The 19,326-nt window shown below is 55.6% G+C and overlaps 2 protein-coding genes across 3 annotated transcripts; both read right to left on the reverse strand.

Moving 5' to 3' along the window:
* Positions 1 to 545: 545 nt before the first annotated feature.
* PYCR2 (pyrroline-5-carboxylate reductase 2) lies at positions 546 to 3,826 on the reverse strand. Its single transcript, XM_041744045.1, has 7 exons — positions 3,612 to 3,826; positions 3,301 to 3,371; positions 2,721 to 2,900; positions 2,401 to 2,622; positions 2,088 to 2,180; positions 1,744 to 1,907; positions 546 to 1,236 (listed from the first exon to the last, which is right to left on the reverse strand). Exons 1-7 carry the CDS (start codon positions 3,676 to 3,678, stop codon positions 1,071 to 1,073), a joined length of 963 nt encoding a protein of 320 aa, XP_041599979.1. The 5' UTR covers positions 3,679 to 3,826; the 3' UTR covers positions 546 to 1,070.
* A 6,658-nt stretch (positions 3,827 to 10,484) lies between these two features.
* On the reverse strand, positions 10,485 to 13,444 carry LOC121501620 (left-right determination factor 1-like). 2 transcript variants are annotated; one of them, XM_041773896.1, is made up of 5 exons: positions 13,195 to 13,444; positions 11,885 to 11,927; positions 11,681 to 11,782; positions 11,222 to 11,464; positions 10,485 to 10,938 (listed from the first exon to the last, which is right to left on the reverse strand). In XM_041773896.1, the coding sequence occupies exons 1-5, from the start codon at positions 13,442 to 13,444 to the stop codon at positions 10,575 to 10,577; spliced, it is 1,002 nt and encodes a 333-aa protein (XP_041629830.1). In that variant the 3' UTR covers positions 10,485 to 10,574. The 2 variants fall into 2 exon arrangements, with proteins under 2 accessions (XP_041629830.1, XP_041629820.1); XM_041773886.1 differs by having other exon boundaries at positions 11,681 to 11,927.
* Between the last annotated feature and the right edge of the window lie 5,882 nt (positions 13,445 to 19,326).

The raw sequence follows: 19,326 nt of genomic DNA on the forward strand, positions 1-19,326 counted from the left end.
TCAGGCCACTTGGTTCTTCTCTGCCATGAATTCGAGCTCCTCTTAGAACAATCCCCTGACCCTGACCTGGGGGCCAGGCTGGAGCATAGTGTCTCCACAGCTCTTAGGACCTATCCCATAATTTCTCATCCCTACTCACTGCCTTTAGACAGTGTTCCCCATACAAGCAGGGAACACCAGGTCAGGTCCTCGAGTTCTCTAGAATGAGGACTTAAGATTAAGCATAAAAAAGCAGGTTAAGGGATCCCTGGGTGGCTCAGCAGTTTGGTGCCTGCCTTTGGCCCAGGGCGTGATCTTGGGGTCCCGGGATTGAGTCCCACGTCGGGCTCCCACCATGGAGCCTGCTTCTCCCTCTGCCTGTGTCTCGGTCTGTCTCTATCATGGATAAATAAATAAAATCTTAAAAAAAAAAAAAAAAAAAAAGACAGGTAAATAGGGGCACCTGGCAGGCTCAGTCTGCAAGGCATCCAACTCTTGATCTCAGAGGGTCATGAGTTCAAGCCCCACATTGGATGTAGAACTTACTTTAAAGGAGGGGGGCAAGGTACCAAAAAATAACTTTATTGAAGCAGCTTAACAGCATTAAGGCTTTTTCAATGAGACACCTACAAAGCAAGAGTTCAATATAAGCACGGTCTAATTCCCTGCTTTTCTGATTAACTGTAACAATTCTAAGTTGCTCGCTTCTTATCCATTTATAGTTCACAGAGAAAAGCCCTTGTCATGTTTCATAGCTCTCTCCACCTTGACGTGGCATCAGGCGGACCCTGCCTCGGGCTCCAGATGGAGGACCCCAGCTGCAGGTCTACAGAACTTGCTACTGAGTGGGGCTCTGACTGGAGTCCTGGCCTGTTTCACCCCTGGCAGGTATGCCAGCCTGCCTCTGGCTGCCACCCTCAACCACTCCTAAAGCATATTCCATGGACAAGACAGGAAACTATTGCAGCCTGGCCTGAGCAGGCTTAAGGAGGTTTTATCACCAGGACCAAAAGCTGCTTGCTAGGGCCCTGCCCTCACCCTGCATGGTCCCCCTCAGGGCTCTGGTTCTAGAAAGGAGGGCAGAGGCTGCCTCAGTCCTTCTTGCCCCCAGAAGCTGGGTTTTTTGTGAGGAGCTTCCCTGAGCTGGAATGGGTCAATGTGTACACTGTGGGGGATTCCAGCTTCACTCTGTCCAGAAGAGTCTTCTTGAGGGCAGCTGGGGACACCTTTTCTTGGTCAGCCATGGACTGCAGCTCTCTGCAAACAAAGCCCCACAGGGTTGAAGGAGGAGCCAGAGCTCCACAAGGCTGCTCCGTACATATAACCCCCAAGCCCAGAGAACTTGGCACCACCCAAAATTAGAACCCCAAATCAAATGCTCCCCTGAGCTTCTCAGAAGTGCCATTCAACTCCATGTGCGTTACTACACACACGTGTAGCTCCACGTGGAAGGAGAGAGCTGGTAGGGACAGGAGACTCAACAGGCTTGGAGTCACACACCTGTCCAACCCCACCTCCACAATGTACTACGAGCTGCCTGGGCTCGGGAAAATCGTCTCTGGGCCTCACCTTCCTCTTCTATCAATCCAAGCTACCCACCCACCCCCACCATCAGAACTGTGGTAGCGTTGAACAAGTAAAACCTGCAAACCCTCAGCTAAACAGAGTCTGAGAAACCATGCTTGTGGACACAGCATGGACTCCAGCACTGCTGAGGGATCAGAGACAGCAGGTTCTGCTGGGAGTGGTGGGCGAGCAACCCACCGTGTGCGGATGCAAGAGGCCTCCACAGCATTGATGAGCAGGGAGCGGAAGCCCCCACTCTCTAGGAAGTGCAGGGCATGGATGGTGGCCCCCCCGGGGGAACACACATTATCCTTGAGCTGGCCTGGGTGCTGCTCTGAGTCCAGTAGCATCTTGGCAGCCCCCTGCAAGAGGTGGGAAGGATTAGAGCAGAGAACTCCTTCTCCTTACCCACTGCCCTTCCCCAATCACTAGCCCAGCTTCCCAACCCAGCCCCACCCCAGCTCAGGGACCCCCCCCCCAACTCCACCCACAGCCTCCAAACCCACACCCTGGTCCAGAACACATAAGGCGGAGATACTGACCAGCAAGGCCTGGGCCCCCAGTCGGACCGCCAAGCGCCGAGGCAGGCCCATCTTCACCCCACCATCAGCCAACGCGTCCAGGGCCATGAATGCCTATGGAAACACTCACTGAGTCCCGGGGCTGCAGCACCCAGGGACTTCCCTATGGTTGGCTTCACCTGAGGACTAGAACTAGCTCTGAAGGCTGATGTCCTCCACCAGCTAGCTTCGCCCTGGACATGGGCAACACCCAGAGCCCAAGTCTGCCTACCAGCCCATCTTGCTGCCTAAGTCCCCAGAGGGCTGAGGAAGTACATGGGGGGGGGGGGCTCACATAGGCGGGCCCGCTGCCGCTGAGCCCTGTGACAGCATCAATCAGGTCCTCCTCCACCTCGGTGCAGAAGCCCACGCTGCTCATGAGCTGCTCCAGGAGCTGCCCATCTTCCACCAGGGCATGGGTGCCCGTGGCGTACACCGTGGCGCCCTCCCGCACCACCACAGGTGTGTTGGTCATGCAGCGAATCACCTTGGGGGCCGGCTGGAATGTCATCAGCTTCTGGAACAAGGAAGAGGCCCAAGTGAGCTGCCGGGGCAGGCCCCCCACCCCTACACACAAACACCGCTTCACAAGGGCACCAGGGCTGAAATGGGCACCTTTTCCACAGAGCTGATGGTGACCCCGGCAGCACAGGACACCACAATGTGCCTGGGCTGGACATCGGCCCCGATCTCGTCCAGAATGAAGGGGATGATGTGTGGCTTCACTGCCAGGAACAGGACATCACTGTGCCTCACCGTCTCCTTGTTGTTCCGGGTCAGGTTCACACCCATCTTCTGCAGGAGGAGATTGCCCAGCTCACAGTGCGGGGCAGGCTCGCACGGCCCAGGCCCCGCCAAGGAGGGGATGAGCCCCTGCCAAACACTCTCTGCCAGCTGCAGCCTGGAATCCGCCGGGGGGGGGGGGGGCAAAGCCTCCCCTTGCTGCTGCGGGGCATGCGAGCTAGGTGCTAGCTAGGCTCGCTTCCCCAAGGCAGGTGGGATGCGGCTGCCTCCCATCCCCACCAACCCTCGGGCACCGTCAGCCAACCCCTCGCCGGGCAAGTCCCCCCGCCTCCGGGCTGGGAAGTGGCACGGGCAAAGGGGCAGGTGAAACGGAGCGCCCAGCCGTGGGCACGGAGGTGGGCGCAGCCGGCGGCCAGCACGGCTCCTGCGCCCCCGCCCCTGCGCCCCCTACCCTGAGCGAGGACACGGTGGGCAGATCCATCTCCGGGGAGCTGGCTATGATCTTGTGAGCCGACAGGATGCCTGCGGGAGACGCGACCCCTCAGCCGGACACCGCGGGCCCGGGCTCCCGCGCTCCCGGGGCGGCGGGTCAGACCCACACCCAGCCCCTCCCCGCCGCGGGCTCGCGGCCCCCTCTGCTCCACGGGCCCCGTCCCCCCGCCCGCCGGACGCCCAGCCGTCGGGGCTCGCGGGGCGGAAGGCATCCCCGGGCCAGGCTGCGGCCCCCCGCCCCCGCCCCCGCCCCCGCCCGCGCGCGCCCACCTGCGGCCGTGAAGCCGCGCGCCAGGGCACAGGCCAGCTGGCCGGCGCCGATGAAGCCCACGCTCATGGCCACTGGAACGCGCCCCGCGCCGCCCGGGAGCCGCCGCAGGACACACGATGCCGCAGAGAGCCCTCGCCAGCCGCGCGCGCCGGAAGCCGGACCCAGGCCGAGGCCCGCAGCTTCCGGCCGGGCCCCCGGGACTGCTTCCACCGCCTCCCCGGCAGGGGCGCCGCGGAGCCTCACGGGGCCCCGCCCCGCCCCGCCGCGACGGACCAATCCGCGGCCGGGAGCTCTGGAGGACGGACCAATCCGCGGCCGGGAGCTCGCGGAGGGCCAATCCGCGGCCGGGAGCTCGGGCCACGTGCCCGCCCCCGCGCACGGGATTGGCGGTGGGGCCCTCTGGCGCGGTGCCCGGCAGCGGGGGCTCCGCCCAGCCAGCCCACCCGGACCCGCATCGCCCCGCACCCCGCCGGTGGGGCTGGGGCTGGGGCCCGGGGCTGGGGGCTGGGGCCGGGGGCTGGGGCCGGGGGCTGGGGCCGGGGGCCGGGTCGAGGTCCGCTAGTGCCGTATCTGGCGCGGGCCGTCAGCCGCCCTGGAGGGACGAGCGGGGTCCCGGCTGGAAGTCCTCCCGGCCTGCGGGGGTGGCCGCGGGAGCGCCCCCGGGGGTCCCCCGAACCTGTGCGGTTCTTAAGAGATGGAGGCCTGGCGTCTTTCCTGCCTTGAGGAGGATCCACTGCTCAGTGTGAAAGGGGCGGGGGGCGGTCAGCCGCCTGCATTCTCACCTGTGTGCTTTCCAACTAGTTCTTTTCTCCAGCTTCTGTCCTAACTCAGGCGAGCCCGGGGGCGGGGGGCGGGGCCCCTGGGGGCTGCCCGGGGCGGGAGAGACCTGCCCCCCTCCGGGCTGGGGGGACTCTGCCCCCTCCCCCACCCTCCCCGCGCGCATCCCGGAGCAAGCCCCCGCCTCCTCGCTGCCTGAACCCTTGAAGGTACGGACCAACTGTTCACTGTTATGCAAAATAATATTTCGATATTTTTTTCCTTTTTTTACAAAAAGATTTATTTATTCATGAGAGACACAGAGCGAGAGAGAGAGAAGCGGAGACACAGGCAGAGCGAGAAGCAGGCTCCATGCAGGGAGCCCGACGTGGGACTCATCCCAGTTTCCCAGGATCACGCCCTGAGCGGAAGGCGCTCCACCGCTGAGCCACCCAGGGATCCCTTGATAATTTTTTTCTGATTGGAAAAGGAACACATGCATATTGAGGAAAATTCGGGAAATACAAAAAAGTAAAGGTCAAAATCACCCACAATCAGAGTTCCTGGGGATAGTTTCTTGGAAACCTTGCTGGTGTATTTCCTTATGTTCATGTCTAGGCATATATAGTTTTCCACCCTTGGAAATAAATGACATAGATACAGTTTTGAAGTGTCTATTGTAGATAGTTAATAAACATTTCCCAATGTCATTGAAAAGTTGCTTAAAACAAGATTTCTGTGATGACTTAGTATATTGTTATACGGCTGCACCACACTAACCGTTCTCCCAAACATCAGAATTAGGTTTATCAATTCCACAGATGCTCACTGAGCCAGGTTCTGGGGGTACAGCCATGAACAGAGCAAAGGTCCCTGTCCTCACAGACTTATAACAGTGTTTTAAATTATTCAGGGGCACCTGGGTGGCTCAGTGGGTTCAGGGTCTGCCTTCAGCTCCGGTCATGATCTCAGGGCTGTGGGATGAAGTCCCAAATTACACTCCCTGCTCAGCGGGGAGTCTGCTTCTCCCTCTCCTCTGCCCCTGCCTCCTGCTTGTGCTCTTTCTCAAATAAAACTTTTTTAAAAAAAATTACTCATACTACTGTAAGAAAATCTTTGTCTAACTCTTTGATTATGTGCCTATGTCCATGCATAGTGGCTTTAGAGGCTCCCCGTGGTGGCCATGCCACAGCCTGGCCCTAATGGCACCAGCAACTCAACAGTGCAAACTAGCTGAAGAAAGGGGGGCTTTTGGTACAATCCTTGGGAAGGTACTGAGGAGCATGCTTTCTGGAAGGGGCGCGTGCCTCAGGAGGAGCCCAGGGACGAGACCCAGGGCCCAGCACTGCCCACTCTTTCCTCTCTTCTCTGGTCCTTACTAGCTTCCACTGGGCCTCCTTTCTTGTAGAAGAATCTTCGCCAGGCAGTGGGGGAAGGTGGGTGCCTCTAAATGCTGTATGCTCCTCTGAGGGATACTGGGCTTCCCACAGTCCATTTGGAAGGCTGCAGGCCCCCTTGCTTCCCCTGCCTCTCTGGCTATGGCCTGCAACCCAAGAGGTTGCACCAAAGCCAAGTGGTGTGTGTGTGTGTGTGTGTGTGTGTTGGGGTGGGGCACAGTGTGCTGTGTCATTCCCGTCACACTCCTTTCACACATCCATCCATCCCTGACCTGCTGGCCTTGGTATCTCTGCTTCAGCGTCCAGTAGAGGACCACGGGGACAGGGGAGGAGGTCACGTCAGTGGCCCCTCATGCTGGCTTGGCCACCAGCTGGGCCACAGGAGAGAGGGCTCTGCTGAGGCACTTGGCCCTCTTGATACATCTTGGATGAGTGAGCCACTGGTTGAAAACTGGTTATTTTTTTGTGTGGTACTTTGAGATCTATCATCTTGGTTTTTTTTTTTTCATCTCCAAAGTTTAAAGTTTTTGTGTACAAAGTTCTATGTTTTAATTACAGGCAGTCCCATTTCCTTCTCTTGTATGACCTTGCTGACTCTTATGGCTCTGCCATGGTTCACTTGGTGAGATACAGAGAAGAAAGACCCTTCCTTCCCTGGGCCACTTAGGATGCCTCTTCAGGAGGGTCAGCCCAGTGCCACCATCCTGCAGTGTATACCCAGGCTCCAGGGCTGGCAGCTGTGTCCTTGGGTGCCCACTCTACCCCTGAACAGGCAGAGAGAAGTCCTGAAGGAAACCAGGGAAGCTCACCCAGCTTCCAGGGCTGCCCACCTTCCCCCCTCTCCTCCTCCTACCTCTCTACCCCCCTCCTCCCACAGTCCTGCTCCTCCCCCTCCTACCTTCCCAAACAAAGTGAATAAGGGGTCATTTCTGCCTCCACTTGTCCACGTTTCTCACCCCCAGGGCCTCTGGGCCTCCTTCCTAGTCTGGCTCTAATTAGCTGGCTCATATCCTAACAATGGAAGAGATCCAGGGAATGAAGGAGGATCCTGAGATGCTTCCAGCTAATCCTATGGCAAGTCTCCAGAACCCCAGTCCTCCCTGACTTACGGACCTCTCCAGGGAGGCACATTTTGCATGCATTTTTTTCTCCTTTTTAAATTATACCAGTAATCCATGTTGATTGTAGAAAAATTTTAAATTTGATCAAATAGAAAAACGAACATTGCTTCTAATCCTATCACTTAAAGAGATCTAATGTGACTCTTTGGAATTTAACTCTATACTTCTTTGTCCTGGAGTCAGGTACATCTTAAACCTGATGTTTAGGGGTGCCTGGGTAGCTCAGTCAGTGAAGCGTCTGCCTTTGGCTCAAGTCATGATCTTGGGGTCTTGGGATGCAGCCTCACAGCAGCCTGCTCCCTGCTCAGCAGGGAATCTGCTTCTGCCTCTCCTTCTGCCACTCCCCCTGCTTGTGCATGGGCTCTCTCTCATATAAATAAATAAATCTTAAAAAAAAAAAAAAAAAAAAACCTGATTTTTAAAACCAATAGGTGCTCACGTTGTATATAAACAGGTCAGGTTGTATGTAAATGAGATATGCAAAAAACAAATCATGGTGGGGTTATGGGCAGTTTCCAGGTCATTCAAAATTATCTTTAATGCTGTTACTTCGCCTTTTAAGTGGAAACAGATTGTAATTACACCTCACTTCTAATGGACCTCAACTGTCTTAATTGCTGCTACTGCCATAAAAATGCACTGCTAGTCTTGTATCAGAATAAATGTATCACCTCACATTTTGCAGGTCAAAAGTCTGAGTGGGTCGAGCTGGTGCCTCTGCTCTAGATCCCACAGGCCACATCAAGATGGCTGATCCGAATTCTTCTCCAGACACTCGGTGGGAGAATTGGGACTCCGACTCATTCAGGTTACTGGCAGAATTTGGCTCCACATGGCTATAGGAGTGAGGTCCCCCTCAGCACATTCCCTGGCTCATGGTCTCCTTCATCTTCAAACCAGGTCTAGCCGTTTTCATACTTCAAATATTTCTGGCCTCCTCTTCTGCCCTTTTGGGGATCCTCCTGGGAGCTCCTGGGTGTGATCTGAAGCCAGCCCACAGACACGGTGGACCAGGAGGGACAGAGGCAGGCCACTCCCAATGGGCTGAATGAGCTCAGGAATCTGAGCTAGGAGGTGGTCTTGGGGGCTGCAAGGTGGTGGACCACGTGCCCACCCACCACATCCTAAAGGTTCGAGGGAGGCTTCACTGGGGTCCAGTCACATACCCCCTCCCTCCTGATGGTCCCAATACCACATCACTATCCCAAGTCTGTCCTGGGGGGAAGCTTTTGGGAGCAGGCAAGGCAACTGGAACCCACATTCCAAGGACAAGAGAAGGGATGAGGAGCCTCCATCACCTAGGTCCAACTCACAGGTCGCATCTTCTCATTGACCTTCCCTGCAGCCTCACCACTATGCCTTCAGCCAGAGAAAGTTCTCTACTTTGTTGTTTTTTTTTAATTTATTTTTATTTATTTATGATAGTCACAGAGAGAGAGAGAGAGGCAAAGACACAGGCGGAAGGAGAAGCAGGCTCCATGCACCGGGAGCCTGATGTGGGATTCGATCCCGGGTCTCCAGGATCACGCCCTGGGCCAAAGGCAGGCGCCAAACCGCTGCACCACCCAGGGATCCCAGAAAGTTCTCTACTTTGAAGGAATCCTGTGATTCGATTGGGTACACTTGGTTAATCCAAGATCGTCTCCTTATTTTGTGGTCTGTAACCTTAATTACAACTGCAGAATCCCTTTTGAAGTATCGAATAACAGAGTCACATTTGAAGTATAGAATAAGAGTCACAGGCTCCAAGGACTGAGAGGCATGGATGTTTTGGGGGAGAACGTTCTGTCTACCACGCTGTCTCCCTGTGCTGATAAACCCATCTTTACATTTTAAATTGGACCCAATCTCCTGGATATTTTAGCTCACATGGGATGATGGGAGCAGGCCCACTTTACCACTGATTAAATGTGATTGGCTGGGAGTCCACAGACTCACAGAGAGGTCACTGAGTAGAATTCTTTAGAAGGAATCCATACCATTCTTGTAAAGCAAAAAACAGTATATCCTGGTACTCAACATCCCATAGGGAAGGGCTTCATTCAGATGTCTTATGCAGGTGATCTAGGCATTTCTTTCAGAGCCAAGTCCTCTCACCTGCCTCCAACAGTATGCTTGCCGCGTTCTTAGATCCTGGCTGTCCAGACACTAGCTCCATCTTTCCCTCCATTATTCCGCTGTTATTAATTAGTTTTGTGGATAAAAACGGAGTCCAAGAACTTCAATAGCCAGTCATAAGGAAACCCCGTTGTCTGGAAAGGGAAACATAGGGGCACTCCCAGATGTGGCGGCTTCCAGATGACATGGTAGCCAATGCCCATATCATCATTATAAGCCATTTTGTGGCATAGAGATTCAACAGATTTTCATCACCCCAGTCCCAATTTCTTCATCTGGAAAATGGGAATAATAATACCAACTTCAAGGAATTTGTTGCAAGACTTAAGTGATGTATACAGAATCGCCTAGCACAGCACCCTGGCTTATAGTGAGTGCTCAACAAGTGCTAGCTTGCTTGCTACACCACTGTCACCCCAGGTCCCATCCCCATACCCACTGCCAGGGTGAAAATACTTTCTAAAGAAGGGGCATGTGTGAGTGATTGTTCACAATACCGGTTTTGGTATTGTGAGAGCTGGGGGAGGATATAAGTATTATAAATGAGAGCTTAATCTAAAGTTGATTTTTGCAGTGTTTGGCAGCCCCATAGACTGGAGGATCTTGATCACCTCCTTTCATCACATCGTTATGAGAGCTTGTCCCTGTCATCACCCCTTCTCTCTGGCTCAAGGGGCACCAGAAAATAAATGCAGAGGCACAGAGTGAAACATCACTTTATTTCAGCAGATTATCTACACTCAACTGCTTTTGCTAAATTTTAATAAAAGTAAATACATGTGGGTCCTGGTGGTATATCCTCTAAAGCAGTGGGGGAAATGACCTAACTATGCACAGAAAATGCTGGGTCTAAGGGGGAGGAGAGGGGGAGGTTAGGGCTCTCTGTCCCCCAGGGTAATGACTCAGAGCTGAATCCCACCTCCTCCCTTGTAAGCAGAAACAGTTGCCAAGGGCTTCCCCGTTGGCTTGAGATCACAGTTGAGGTCCTGTTAGATCCAGAAGCCAGGTGTCCTGACTGCCTGCCCACTCTCCCCAGCTGGAAACCCTTGGTCCTCCCTCCTCATAATCTCTCAGGGGAGTGGGGGACCCAACTATGTTTACAAGAGTCCAGAATGGATCAACGTTTTGGGGAACAGGAGTTCTGTTTTAGACCTCCTCCCTACCTAGGGAAAACCAGGAGATTTTTAAAAATTCTCTTTTAATTCTCATAATGTAATGGGGTATATCAGTCTGTTTCCGCAGTTCACATCACAAGGCATGTCATCCCATACGCAGCTGAGGATTTGCTGGAGAGAAGCTCCCAGCTACCAGTCTGTCCATGCCCAGCTGCATCTTTTCACAAGTAGGCTGGGATTTCCTTCTAAAGCTTGGTAGTCCTCACTGCTGCGATAGTGACTCTTGGAAGTGCTTAGGTGGGTGAGGCTCAGGAGGACAGGAAACAAAAGACCATGCAGCAGAGGTAAAGCAGGGACGAGTTGGGCCGGGGTCACTAAGGAGGATTTTCACACCTACATCAAGACCTGCTTCTGTGCACCTGTCCAGTCAGAGGCCTTGGCACTGCGCCCCACACCTAAGCCTCCAGCTTCCTTGGCACGGGCATCCCGTCCCAGGAGCAGCTACACTTCTGCACCCTCATGTTGGGCAGGCTGACCACCCGGGGCCTGGGCCTGCCTCCCTCCTTGACAGTGACGATCATGGGCAGCGATGTCGTCTCCGAGGGGACGCACTGCCGTGGCCCCAGAAGTGGCCACTCGAAGGGCAGGGGCCGCGGGGGCTGCTGACAGGTGCCCACACACTCGTAGGCCAGGAACCCCGGGGGCTCCAGGACCCAGTTCTCCGCCCACTTCATCCCCCGCAGGTCAATGTACACCTCCTGGCGGCAGCAGCGGGCAGCCTGCGTCACCGGCACCTCGGGGTCACAGTCGCCCTGAGCTCTGCGGGGACAAGGAGAGGCAGGGGTCAGCTGAGGGTGCCCGGGGCAGGGGGAAGGCCCTGGGGGAGGGGCGCGTCTAGGAGGGAAGTGTTCCATCCTGGCTGTGTTCAAAAGGCTGCTTGTGATACGGCTGGATGACTACCAGTGGCCAAACAGCACAGAACAAGTGCCATCAGCCCCGAGAGTGGCCGGAGAAATCTCCCGCACCCGCACCCGCACCCCAAAAGAGCCCCTTCAACGGAGGTGGCAGTCCTAGGTGCCCCATCCACAGGCCCGGCGCCTACCCGTAGGTCCCCAGGTCCAGGGTGTGCAGCTCCAGCCGGGGCTCCCCCTGCCCGGCGCCCGTGGGCCCCTGGGAGGCAAAGCGCACCAGCCTGTGGGCACCGGAGGCCGGCGGGCCCAGGTGCTCCCTCTGCACCGACACCTGCAGGAGCAGGGGCTGCCGAGGCCGGCTCAGCTGCTGCCAGAAGGTCACGGCCTCCGTCACGTCAAAGGCCTTCCAGCCGCTCTCGTGGAGGGACACCAGCCTGCGTGCCACAGGGGGCCAAGGGGGACAGGGGCCTGAGCTGGGGAGGAGGGGGGTGGGTCCGGGGGTGGGGGTGGCTCCCCTCCGCGCCACCCCGCTGGGGACGCCCCCGGCCCCCTCCCCTCCCCTCCCCTTCCCGCCGTCTCCCCCAGCTGGGACCCGCCCCCTGGCCCTCCCCTCCCTCCCCGCCCCGCCCCGCCCCGCTCGCAGCCCCCACCTGGAGTCCACCAGGGAGGTGCGGTTGGGGCCGTCGTCTCGGACTTGCAGCCACTCGATGGTGACGCGGGCGCGGGCGCTGTGCGGGGACAGCCGCTCGAGCCTGCGGAGCGCCGCCCTGGGTACCGGCTCCTGGAAGAGGCGCAGCACCGCCCGCAGCAGCTCACTGTTGGGGGGCAACCGCCGCTCCATGCCAAACACCAGCAGGTGCGTGGAGGCCTCTGTCGCCAGCCACCTGCCCGCCACCTCTGTGGACAGGCATGGGGTTAGGATGCCTCTCCAGCCTCAGGGCAGCTTCAAGGGGCAGCAGAGCCCGGAGTCTGCACAGAGGACTGGGGGCTGGGGTTCACCTCAAGTGCACAGACTTGCAGCCTTTCTTTTTGTTTGCTTTTTAAGATTTTACTTTTATTTATTTTATTTTGTTTTATTTCATTTCATTTCATTCTGGGGGGGGGCAGAGGGAGAGACCATCTCAAGCAGGCTTCTTGCTCAGTGCAGAGCCCAGGGCAATGTCACCAACCTGAGATTATGACCCCAGCTAAAATCAAGAGTCCATACTTAACCAACTGAGCCACCTGGGCGCCCCTAAGATTTTATTTTTAAGTCATCTCTATGCCCAGTGTGGGTCTCAAACTCACAACCGGGACATCGGGAGCCCAGTGTTCCACTGACCAAGCCAGCCAGACCCCTGGACATGCAGCCTTCTTTGGGCAAAGAGGACACAGCAAAAATGGGAGGGCCAGTGGAGAGAGAGGGAGAGAATCCCACCATGGAAATCTCTGGTCCTAAGAGTGTCCTAAGAGGCAGAGCAAGAGCCCTGAATTCCTCTCATTTCCCTGTCATGCCCAGGGAGATGTCCCCACCTGGAGGAAGAGGAATCCAGGGCCTATAACCAGCTTTTACCAGGCAGAGGCAGGACATGTACAGCACCCTCCTCAGATACACCAGTCCATGTGTCCCTGACACCTGGGGCTCCAGGGTGGCAGCCTCATCGGCAGACCTGCCGGCCACACGGCCGCCAGCAGTCACCGCTGCTGAGTCGCCAGGCCTCCAGGCACCTGACCCGGCCTGGCTGGAAAGCAGGAGGTGTGGGTCTGTGTCCGGGCACTGAGGAGGTGAGCCCCAGCCCCAGGGAGGCAGGAAGGTGGGGTGGGATTCACACCTGGCCCAGCTCTGATAGGCTGACTTTAAAATGCTGGAATGGGCCCTTCCAGGTCGTCTCATAAATGGCCCATGGGTCTGGGAGGTAGTCAGAGCTGCTTTACCGTCATTTCACAGAAGCCATCAGGCTCAGAGCTGTTGGGTGACTCGTCCAGGGCAGGACAACAAGTACCAGAGCCGAGTCCCAAGCCCAGGGGTCCCTCTTCTGCTCCTGGCCAGCATGCAGATCCAGACAGGGCCTGGATACAGCCGTCCTCGCTGTCCAGGGGCCCCCGTCCCGGCCCTGCCGATGGCCTCCCCAGAACGGGCCCCCCCACAAGGACCGGGATGCGGCAGCCAGCAGGCAGGTCTCACCTCGGAATCTCTGGCTGAACCTCTTCCCTCGGGAGTGGGCCCCATGACTACGCCGCAGCAGGGCCACGTACTGGGCCGTCACATGGGCAGGGGTGACCAGTGCCTCCACGTCGCCCTCATCCAGGACGGGCACCTGGCTGAGGTGCAGCTGGCGCAGCAGGCCGCCCAGGATCCGCTCCCCGCTCAGGGCAGCTCCGGGGCCGGTCAGGGGCAGCGCCCACAGGGCCCAGCACAGCCACACGGGCGTCATGGTGCCGCTGGCTGGGGAGGGGGACGAGGAACAGAGCTGACGTGTCCCCTGGGAGGCTTCAGGAGGGTCCCAGCCGGCTGTGCGGAGGGCCAGGCTGGGCCAGCTTTATAGGCAGCTCTGGGCCTGGCTGGGGTGGAGGGAGGGAAGGGGGGAGGCCAGAAGGGAGGCCTGGAGAGAGGAAGGTCACACCCCTCGGACCTCCTGGGAGCCCAGCAGCCAAACAGGTCCAGGAGCCTGGAGGAGGGGGCTGTCTAGAAGGGGCACTAGAGCCTGTCTGGTTGCCACACCAGCCTGGGGCCTCTGGCTGCTGCTGTCTGGGCAGCTCAGGGCTAACTTTAGGGCATGTTGACTTTTCCTGACCCTACCCCAGTCCTAGTCTATGAAGAAGTGGGCCTATTCTGTAAGAAAGAGAATCCTATTAGGCAGCTATTGAAATCTCCTTCCTGGAGGCCAGTCTGGGTCTCCGTGTGTTCGTCGGGAAGGAAGGAGGGAGAGGATTCTGAATTCCTGTCTGCTCCTGGCCAGGCCCCATTCTGTGAGCTCTCACAGAAGTCCCTGGACCCCCATCCCCCACACTCCATCTCTACAGTCCCTCTCCTGCTCCTCTCCACGGACCCTCAGAGGACCGTGTCCTGTCCGTGACTGAGGAAGCTGCCGCTGTCAGGCCCAGATCTCTGGCTGTCCCAGAAAGGGCAGTTTTGCAAGTGTCTTCACAGTCACACGACCGACCTCAGAGTGGGAAAAGCCACGCAGGCTGTGCCAGTCACTCTGGGAGCACTCCACACGGTGAGCCTGGCCTCAGGCTCACATGGGTGCTCAGGTGGACCCGGAGCAAGGGACAGGGACCTGAAAAACGAGGTCATAGCTGCCCAGAGTCATGTCCTGTCCAAAGCCTGAAGTGTGGAGCACATGGGGGTGGGAGCCTCTCAGGGCCTCCCAAACACATAGTTTAGGTTGGCTGGGTGCAAGTATGGGGCCTGTGTGCTTAACTGGCTGTTTGACCTTCTAGCAAGATCCTGAAGGTCTTAGTGATTCAGTTTCCCCATCAGAAGGAGGGATGATAATAATCGGGTCTACTTCACATGACTAGTCTGGAAATCAAATGCATTAACATGTAGAGGATGCATAGCCCAGAGCCTGGTATACCATAAGCACACTATAAGGGTTACCTGTGGCCTTTCTAAAAATGGCCACAACAACAACAATCATTTCTTGAGTGCTCACTGTGCCAGGCACTATTCTCATCTCTGAGCATGTGTTCACAACAGCCCGAGGAGGCAGGTATCCAAATGCACCTTCCAGACACAAAGTCAGAATACTGTTCAGGGAAGGAACCTGCCCTCGTTCACTCAGCTGGAGACCAGGAGACCAACGCACACATCTGACCCCAGAGACCCCCTCACAGAGGAAATGCAGGAGACAGCCCTTCCCAAACCATGTCAGCCTCATTCTATCATATTCTGGAATAGACGATGTTTGAGTGCCAAGGGGCCTGGCAGATGGATGCTGTGTCCCTGACAGGTATCTCCTGCCATGCCTCTTCCCCTGTGCTCCCACACATCTCAGGCAGAGAAAGAGTAAAACTTCTGGTGCTCAAGGGCAGAATGTCCTCAGGATAAGAGCCCAGGGACATTGTGCACAAATTGCCACCATATGCATATGCATATTCATATGTGCAGGTGCATAATAAACATAATGGCTAATAGTGCCTATGGGTTCCATGATGTTCTGAGTGCTTTAGATACATTAACTCTTTTTTTTTTTTAATTCAGGTATCATTGACATATAACATTATATGAGTTTCAGGTATACAACATAAAGATTTGATATTTATATATGTAGCAAGCTGATCCCCACTGGTAAGTCTGCTTCACACGAGTCACTAGACACAGTAATAAAATTGTTTTCCTTATGCTAAGAAGCTTTAAGATCTGTTCTCTTACCAACTTTCAAATAGGCAACAGAGTATTGGTAAGTATCTTCACCATGCTGCGTGGGGGATGCACATCCCCAGAACAGACGTCTTTTATGACAAGAAGTCTGTACCTTTTGACCCCTTCCCATTTCAGCCCCCGCCTCCCCACACCCAGTACTTTATCCTGACAACAGCTCACCATTCTGATCTCATTTGATAAAGAAACTCAGGTGTAAAACCATTGCCTGACTTGCCCGAGTCACACAGCTGGGAGTGTCAGAGGCGGGGATGTTGGAAGGGATTCTGGCCAACACGGATCCCCGAATTCCGTACCTGTGCAGGGAAGCAGAGGTGCAGGCACCCGGCAGCCAAACCAGGGCAGGAGAGGGGTGGCCTCAGCTCCTTCCTACCTGAATTTGTGCAACCCAGAGGGAGTGAGGTGCTCCTGTCTCCCACTGTCTGAACACCCCTGACCCAGGAGGCACCACCTACCCATTGCACCCCCCCCCCCCCCACGCCTCCTGCTCTCTCTGGACCAAGTGCAGCCTCCTCAGGAGCAGAGCTGAGGCTTTTCTTTGCAAGTGATTAGCAGGGGCTCACTGGATGCAAACATTTGGGCTTTAAATCAAGCCAAAAGGTGCAGAAGTGACCCATTCGCAGGTGAAGTGCCTGTGGCCCTTTGTCCCTGAAGCTGTCCTGAGTTGGTGTTCCATAAATATGCAACAGGCCGCCACCCTTGCCATTTGCAGAGAGAGGAAGTCCGGTGGCTTATCACTGGCCAGGATGGTGCCAAGGAAGTAACACTGGGCTGCCCTGCGAGGCCAGGGACCCCTCCCTAGGGCCCCAGCATCTAGGCCCCACGAGCCCTCTGGAGCTGGAGGCTCACGATGAGGTCACAGGGGGCCCCGTGCTGGTTTCAGCAGGGACTTGTTCTAACAGGGCTAGGGGAGGTCAGGCCTCCAGGACAGCTGCTCCCGGCCCACCGGGCACACAGATACCAGGCTCTCCCCGCTCCCCTCAGGGGCCCCAGCCCCTATTGCACCTAGGGTCACCAGCCAGTTACACTGAAACTTCATTTTCCCAAGAAGAAAGTAAAGTACCCCTCCTGTGCTGGATCGTCTGCCTCCCCCAGACTTGTCACTGTGCTCCTGGGTGGGCCTCCCAGCACCCAGACAACTCAATGCTCTCAACATCCAGCATTTCTGACAGGGGAATGGGCTTCCAGGACCTGCTGCTCAGGGAGGCCCACACGGGCAGTGGGCACCTGAGCAGGTGGTCCACAGTTAGGAAACAGAATTATTCTAGATCCTGGGGACCTCCCTTAGTCAGGGAGCTCCTGGGAGCATTTGGCACTCCAGGGGTTTTCCCAGCAAGAGACCCCCTGCTCCTGCTCTGCTACTTTATAGAATCGGGGAGCTGAGAGCTGACATGGACTGTCCAGGCCAATCTGCCCCTCCCACCCCCATTTTTAAAGCCAAGAAAACCGAGATTCAGAGAGGTGACCCCTTCCCCCAACTTCCCACAGTTCCTAAGGCTGCTGGCATAAGCCAGGCCTTGGATTCCCAAGCCCAAATTCTTTCCACACCCTGAAGATCTTTCCGGCATACAGTCGTGCTGGACTCCCAAAGCAGGCAAGGTGCACCCCACAGCCTCAGATGATGTGGGACTCAGTCCAGTGGGGCCTGAGCTGGGCAGGGGCCACAGAGAAGCAGACAGAGGCCAAACCCCCCTACTCCCCAGGCTTCCTGGACACAGGCTTTTAGTCCAGAATGTGGATTCCAGGCCGACTAAAGTTTTGCTGGGGAAATAAAATAATTGGGCAATTAGCTAGTGGCCAAAAGAAAAACACGAATGTGGATTGGGACACTTTTTACCAGGGACTCATTAGCCAGCAGGAGGGAGGCCAGCGGCCTTTGTCATGCACAGCCGGGTGGGGAAGCAGGCCTGCCTGCAGAGACTGTGGATCTGGGTGGACAGTCTGGTCTGGCAGTCTGCGGGTGGGGTGCGGGGTAGGCTCCAAGAGGGGAGCACAACAAAATCTTGCCTCTTCTGACCCTTGGGAGGGAAGACTACTTATAATGCTGTCTAAATATGCCCCTTCTCCCCAAGGCATGATAAGGTGGAAAAAATCCATACCATCTACTAACCTGTATTGCTCGGGATTTTAACGTTTTGCAAAGACTTTTTTTTTTTTTTTTTTTTTAAACTAGGGAATGGTAAAATGGCGGGGTGGGGGGTGTTTTTTGTTTTTTGTTTTAATTCCAGTATAGTTAACATACAATGTCCTGTTACCTTCCGGTGTATGGGAAGAATTTTATTTTAATTTTTTTCTTTAAGATTTTACTTATTTATTCATGAGAGACACAGAGAGAGAGAGAGTGGCAGAGACACAGACAGAGGGAGAAGCAGGCTCCATGCAGGGAGCCCGACGTGGGACCCAATCCCAAGTCTCCAGGGTCAAACCCTGGGCTGAAGGCGGCACCAAACCGCTGAGCCACCCGGGCTGCCCAAGACTTTTATTTTTCACAGATATGTTGGGATGCTAAGAGTATTAACTGTATGAACGCCATACAAGAATGCAAATACCTTGGAACATCATGGGTCTGAACTACACAGGGCTGATTACACACAGATTTTTTTCAATAGATAAAGTCCAGTGTTGTAAGTGCATCTTCTCTTCCTTATGGTTTTCTTTTCTTTTTTTTTTTTTTAAGATTTATTTATTTATTTAGAGAGCACAAATGCGGTGGGGGGCAGGCAGAGAGGGAGAAGCAGACATCCTGCTGAGCGTAGACCCCCCAACACAGGACTCTATCTCACGACCCTGAGATCTCAACCTGAGACAAAATCAAGAGTCAAATGCTCAACCCACTAACCCACTCAGATGCTCCCTCCTTACGATTTTCTTTTATTTTATTTTTTAAAGATTTTATTTACTTATTCATGAGAGACAGAGGAGAGAGGCAGAGAGAGAGGCAGAGATAGAAGCATGCTCCATTCAAGGAGCCCAATATAGGACTCAATCCCAGGACTCCAGGATCACGCCCTGAGCTGAAGGCAGACACTCAACCAGTCACCCAGGCGTCCCTCCTTACGATTTTCTTTTTTATTTTTTTTAGATTGATTTATTTATTTATGATACAGAGAGAGAGAGAGAGAGAGAGAGAGAGAGGCAAAGACACAGGAGGAGGGAGAAGGAGGCTCCATGCAGGGAGCCCGACGCAGGACTCGATCCCGGGTCTCCAGACTGCGCCCTGGGCCAAAGGCAGGCGCTAAACCGCTGAGCCACCCAGGGATGCCCTCCTTACGATTTTCTTAATGACATTTTCTTTTCTGTAGCATACTATATTGCAAAAATACAGCATATAACACCTAGAACATGCAAAATACGGGTTAATCAACTGTTTATGTTATCAGTAAGGTTTCTGGTCGAGTAGTTATGTTCTGGGGGAGTTGAAAGTTATGCGGGGATTTTCAATGGCCCAGAGGGGTTGGCACCCCAAACCCTTGTTCAAGGGTCGGCTGTACCCTGCACTCACACTGGATCTGTTGCGCGCATATGTGTTAGGACCAAAGTCTCCTCCAACCCAGGTGGCCTTTAGGTGGCCCATCCTCCCAGCTGACTGCCCTCTCCATGTGGAATTCCCAGGATCCTGCAGTGGCTTCCCTGACCTGCTGTGGCCTGGCCCTGCCGTTCTGCACAGCATGGTAGTGCTGGGACTGTGAGGGTGGGCTCCCGCTCTGCACCTGCTCCAAGCCCTGCTCGGCTCTTCCACAACCTCCCACTCCGGCACCTGCCACCTTCTCCAGGGCGGGTCTGTTCTGTGGGCCAGTGCCCGGGCAAGGGGACTCCTGCCCGGAACCGCCCAGGAACCTGCATGAGCACTGACAACTGGGACCCCTGCCTCCTGAACCGGCCTTGCTGGGCACACAGTCCAGGGATAGGACAGGAGCAGGGGGAGGCTGG

This window comes from Vulpes lagopus, chromosome 1, assembly GCF_018345385.1.
Source record: "Vulpes lagopus strain Blue_001 chromosome 1, ASM1834538v1, whole genome shotgun sequence".
NCBI lineage: Eukaryota > Metazoa > Chordata > Mammalia > Carnivora > Canidae > Vulpes > Vulpes lagopus.

Bases quoted from the DNA above. Each gene is read 5' to 3' on its own strand.
- PYCR2 (XM_041744045.1), bottom strand. From the start codon at position 3,678: ATGAGCGTGGGCTTCATCGGCGCCGGCCAGCTGGCCTGTGCCCTGGCG. The intron at 2,623-2,720 runs GTGCCCATTTCA...TCCTTGTTCCAG, and splicing joins CCATCAGCTCTGTGGAAAAG to AAGCTGATGACATTCCAGCC. The intron at 1,908-2,087 runs GTCAGTATCTCC...CACCTCTTGCAG, and splicing joins TGGGGGCCCAGGCCTTGCTG to GGGGCTGCCAAGATGCTACT.
- LOC121501620 (XM_041773886.1), bottom strand. From the start codon at position 13,444: ATGACGCCCGTGTGGCTGTGCTGGGCCCTGTGGGCGCTGCCCCTGACC. The intron at 11,928-13,194 runs GTGAGACCTGCC...GCCTGTCCACAG, and splicing joins GTTCAGCCAGAGATTCCGAG to AGGTGGCGGGCAGGTGGCTG. The intron at 11,465-11,680 runs GTGGGGGCTGCG...TGTGGCACGCAG, and splicing joins ACCTCCCTGGTGGACTCCAG to GCTGGTGTCCCTCCACGAGA.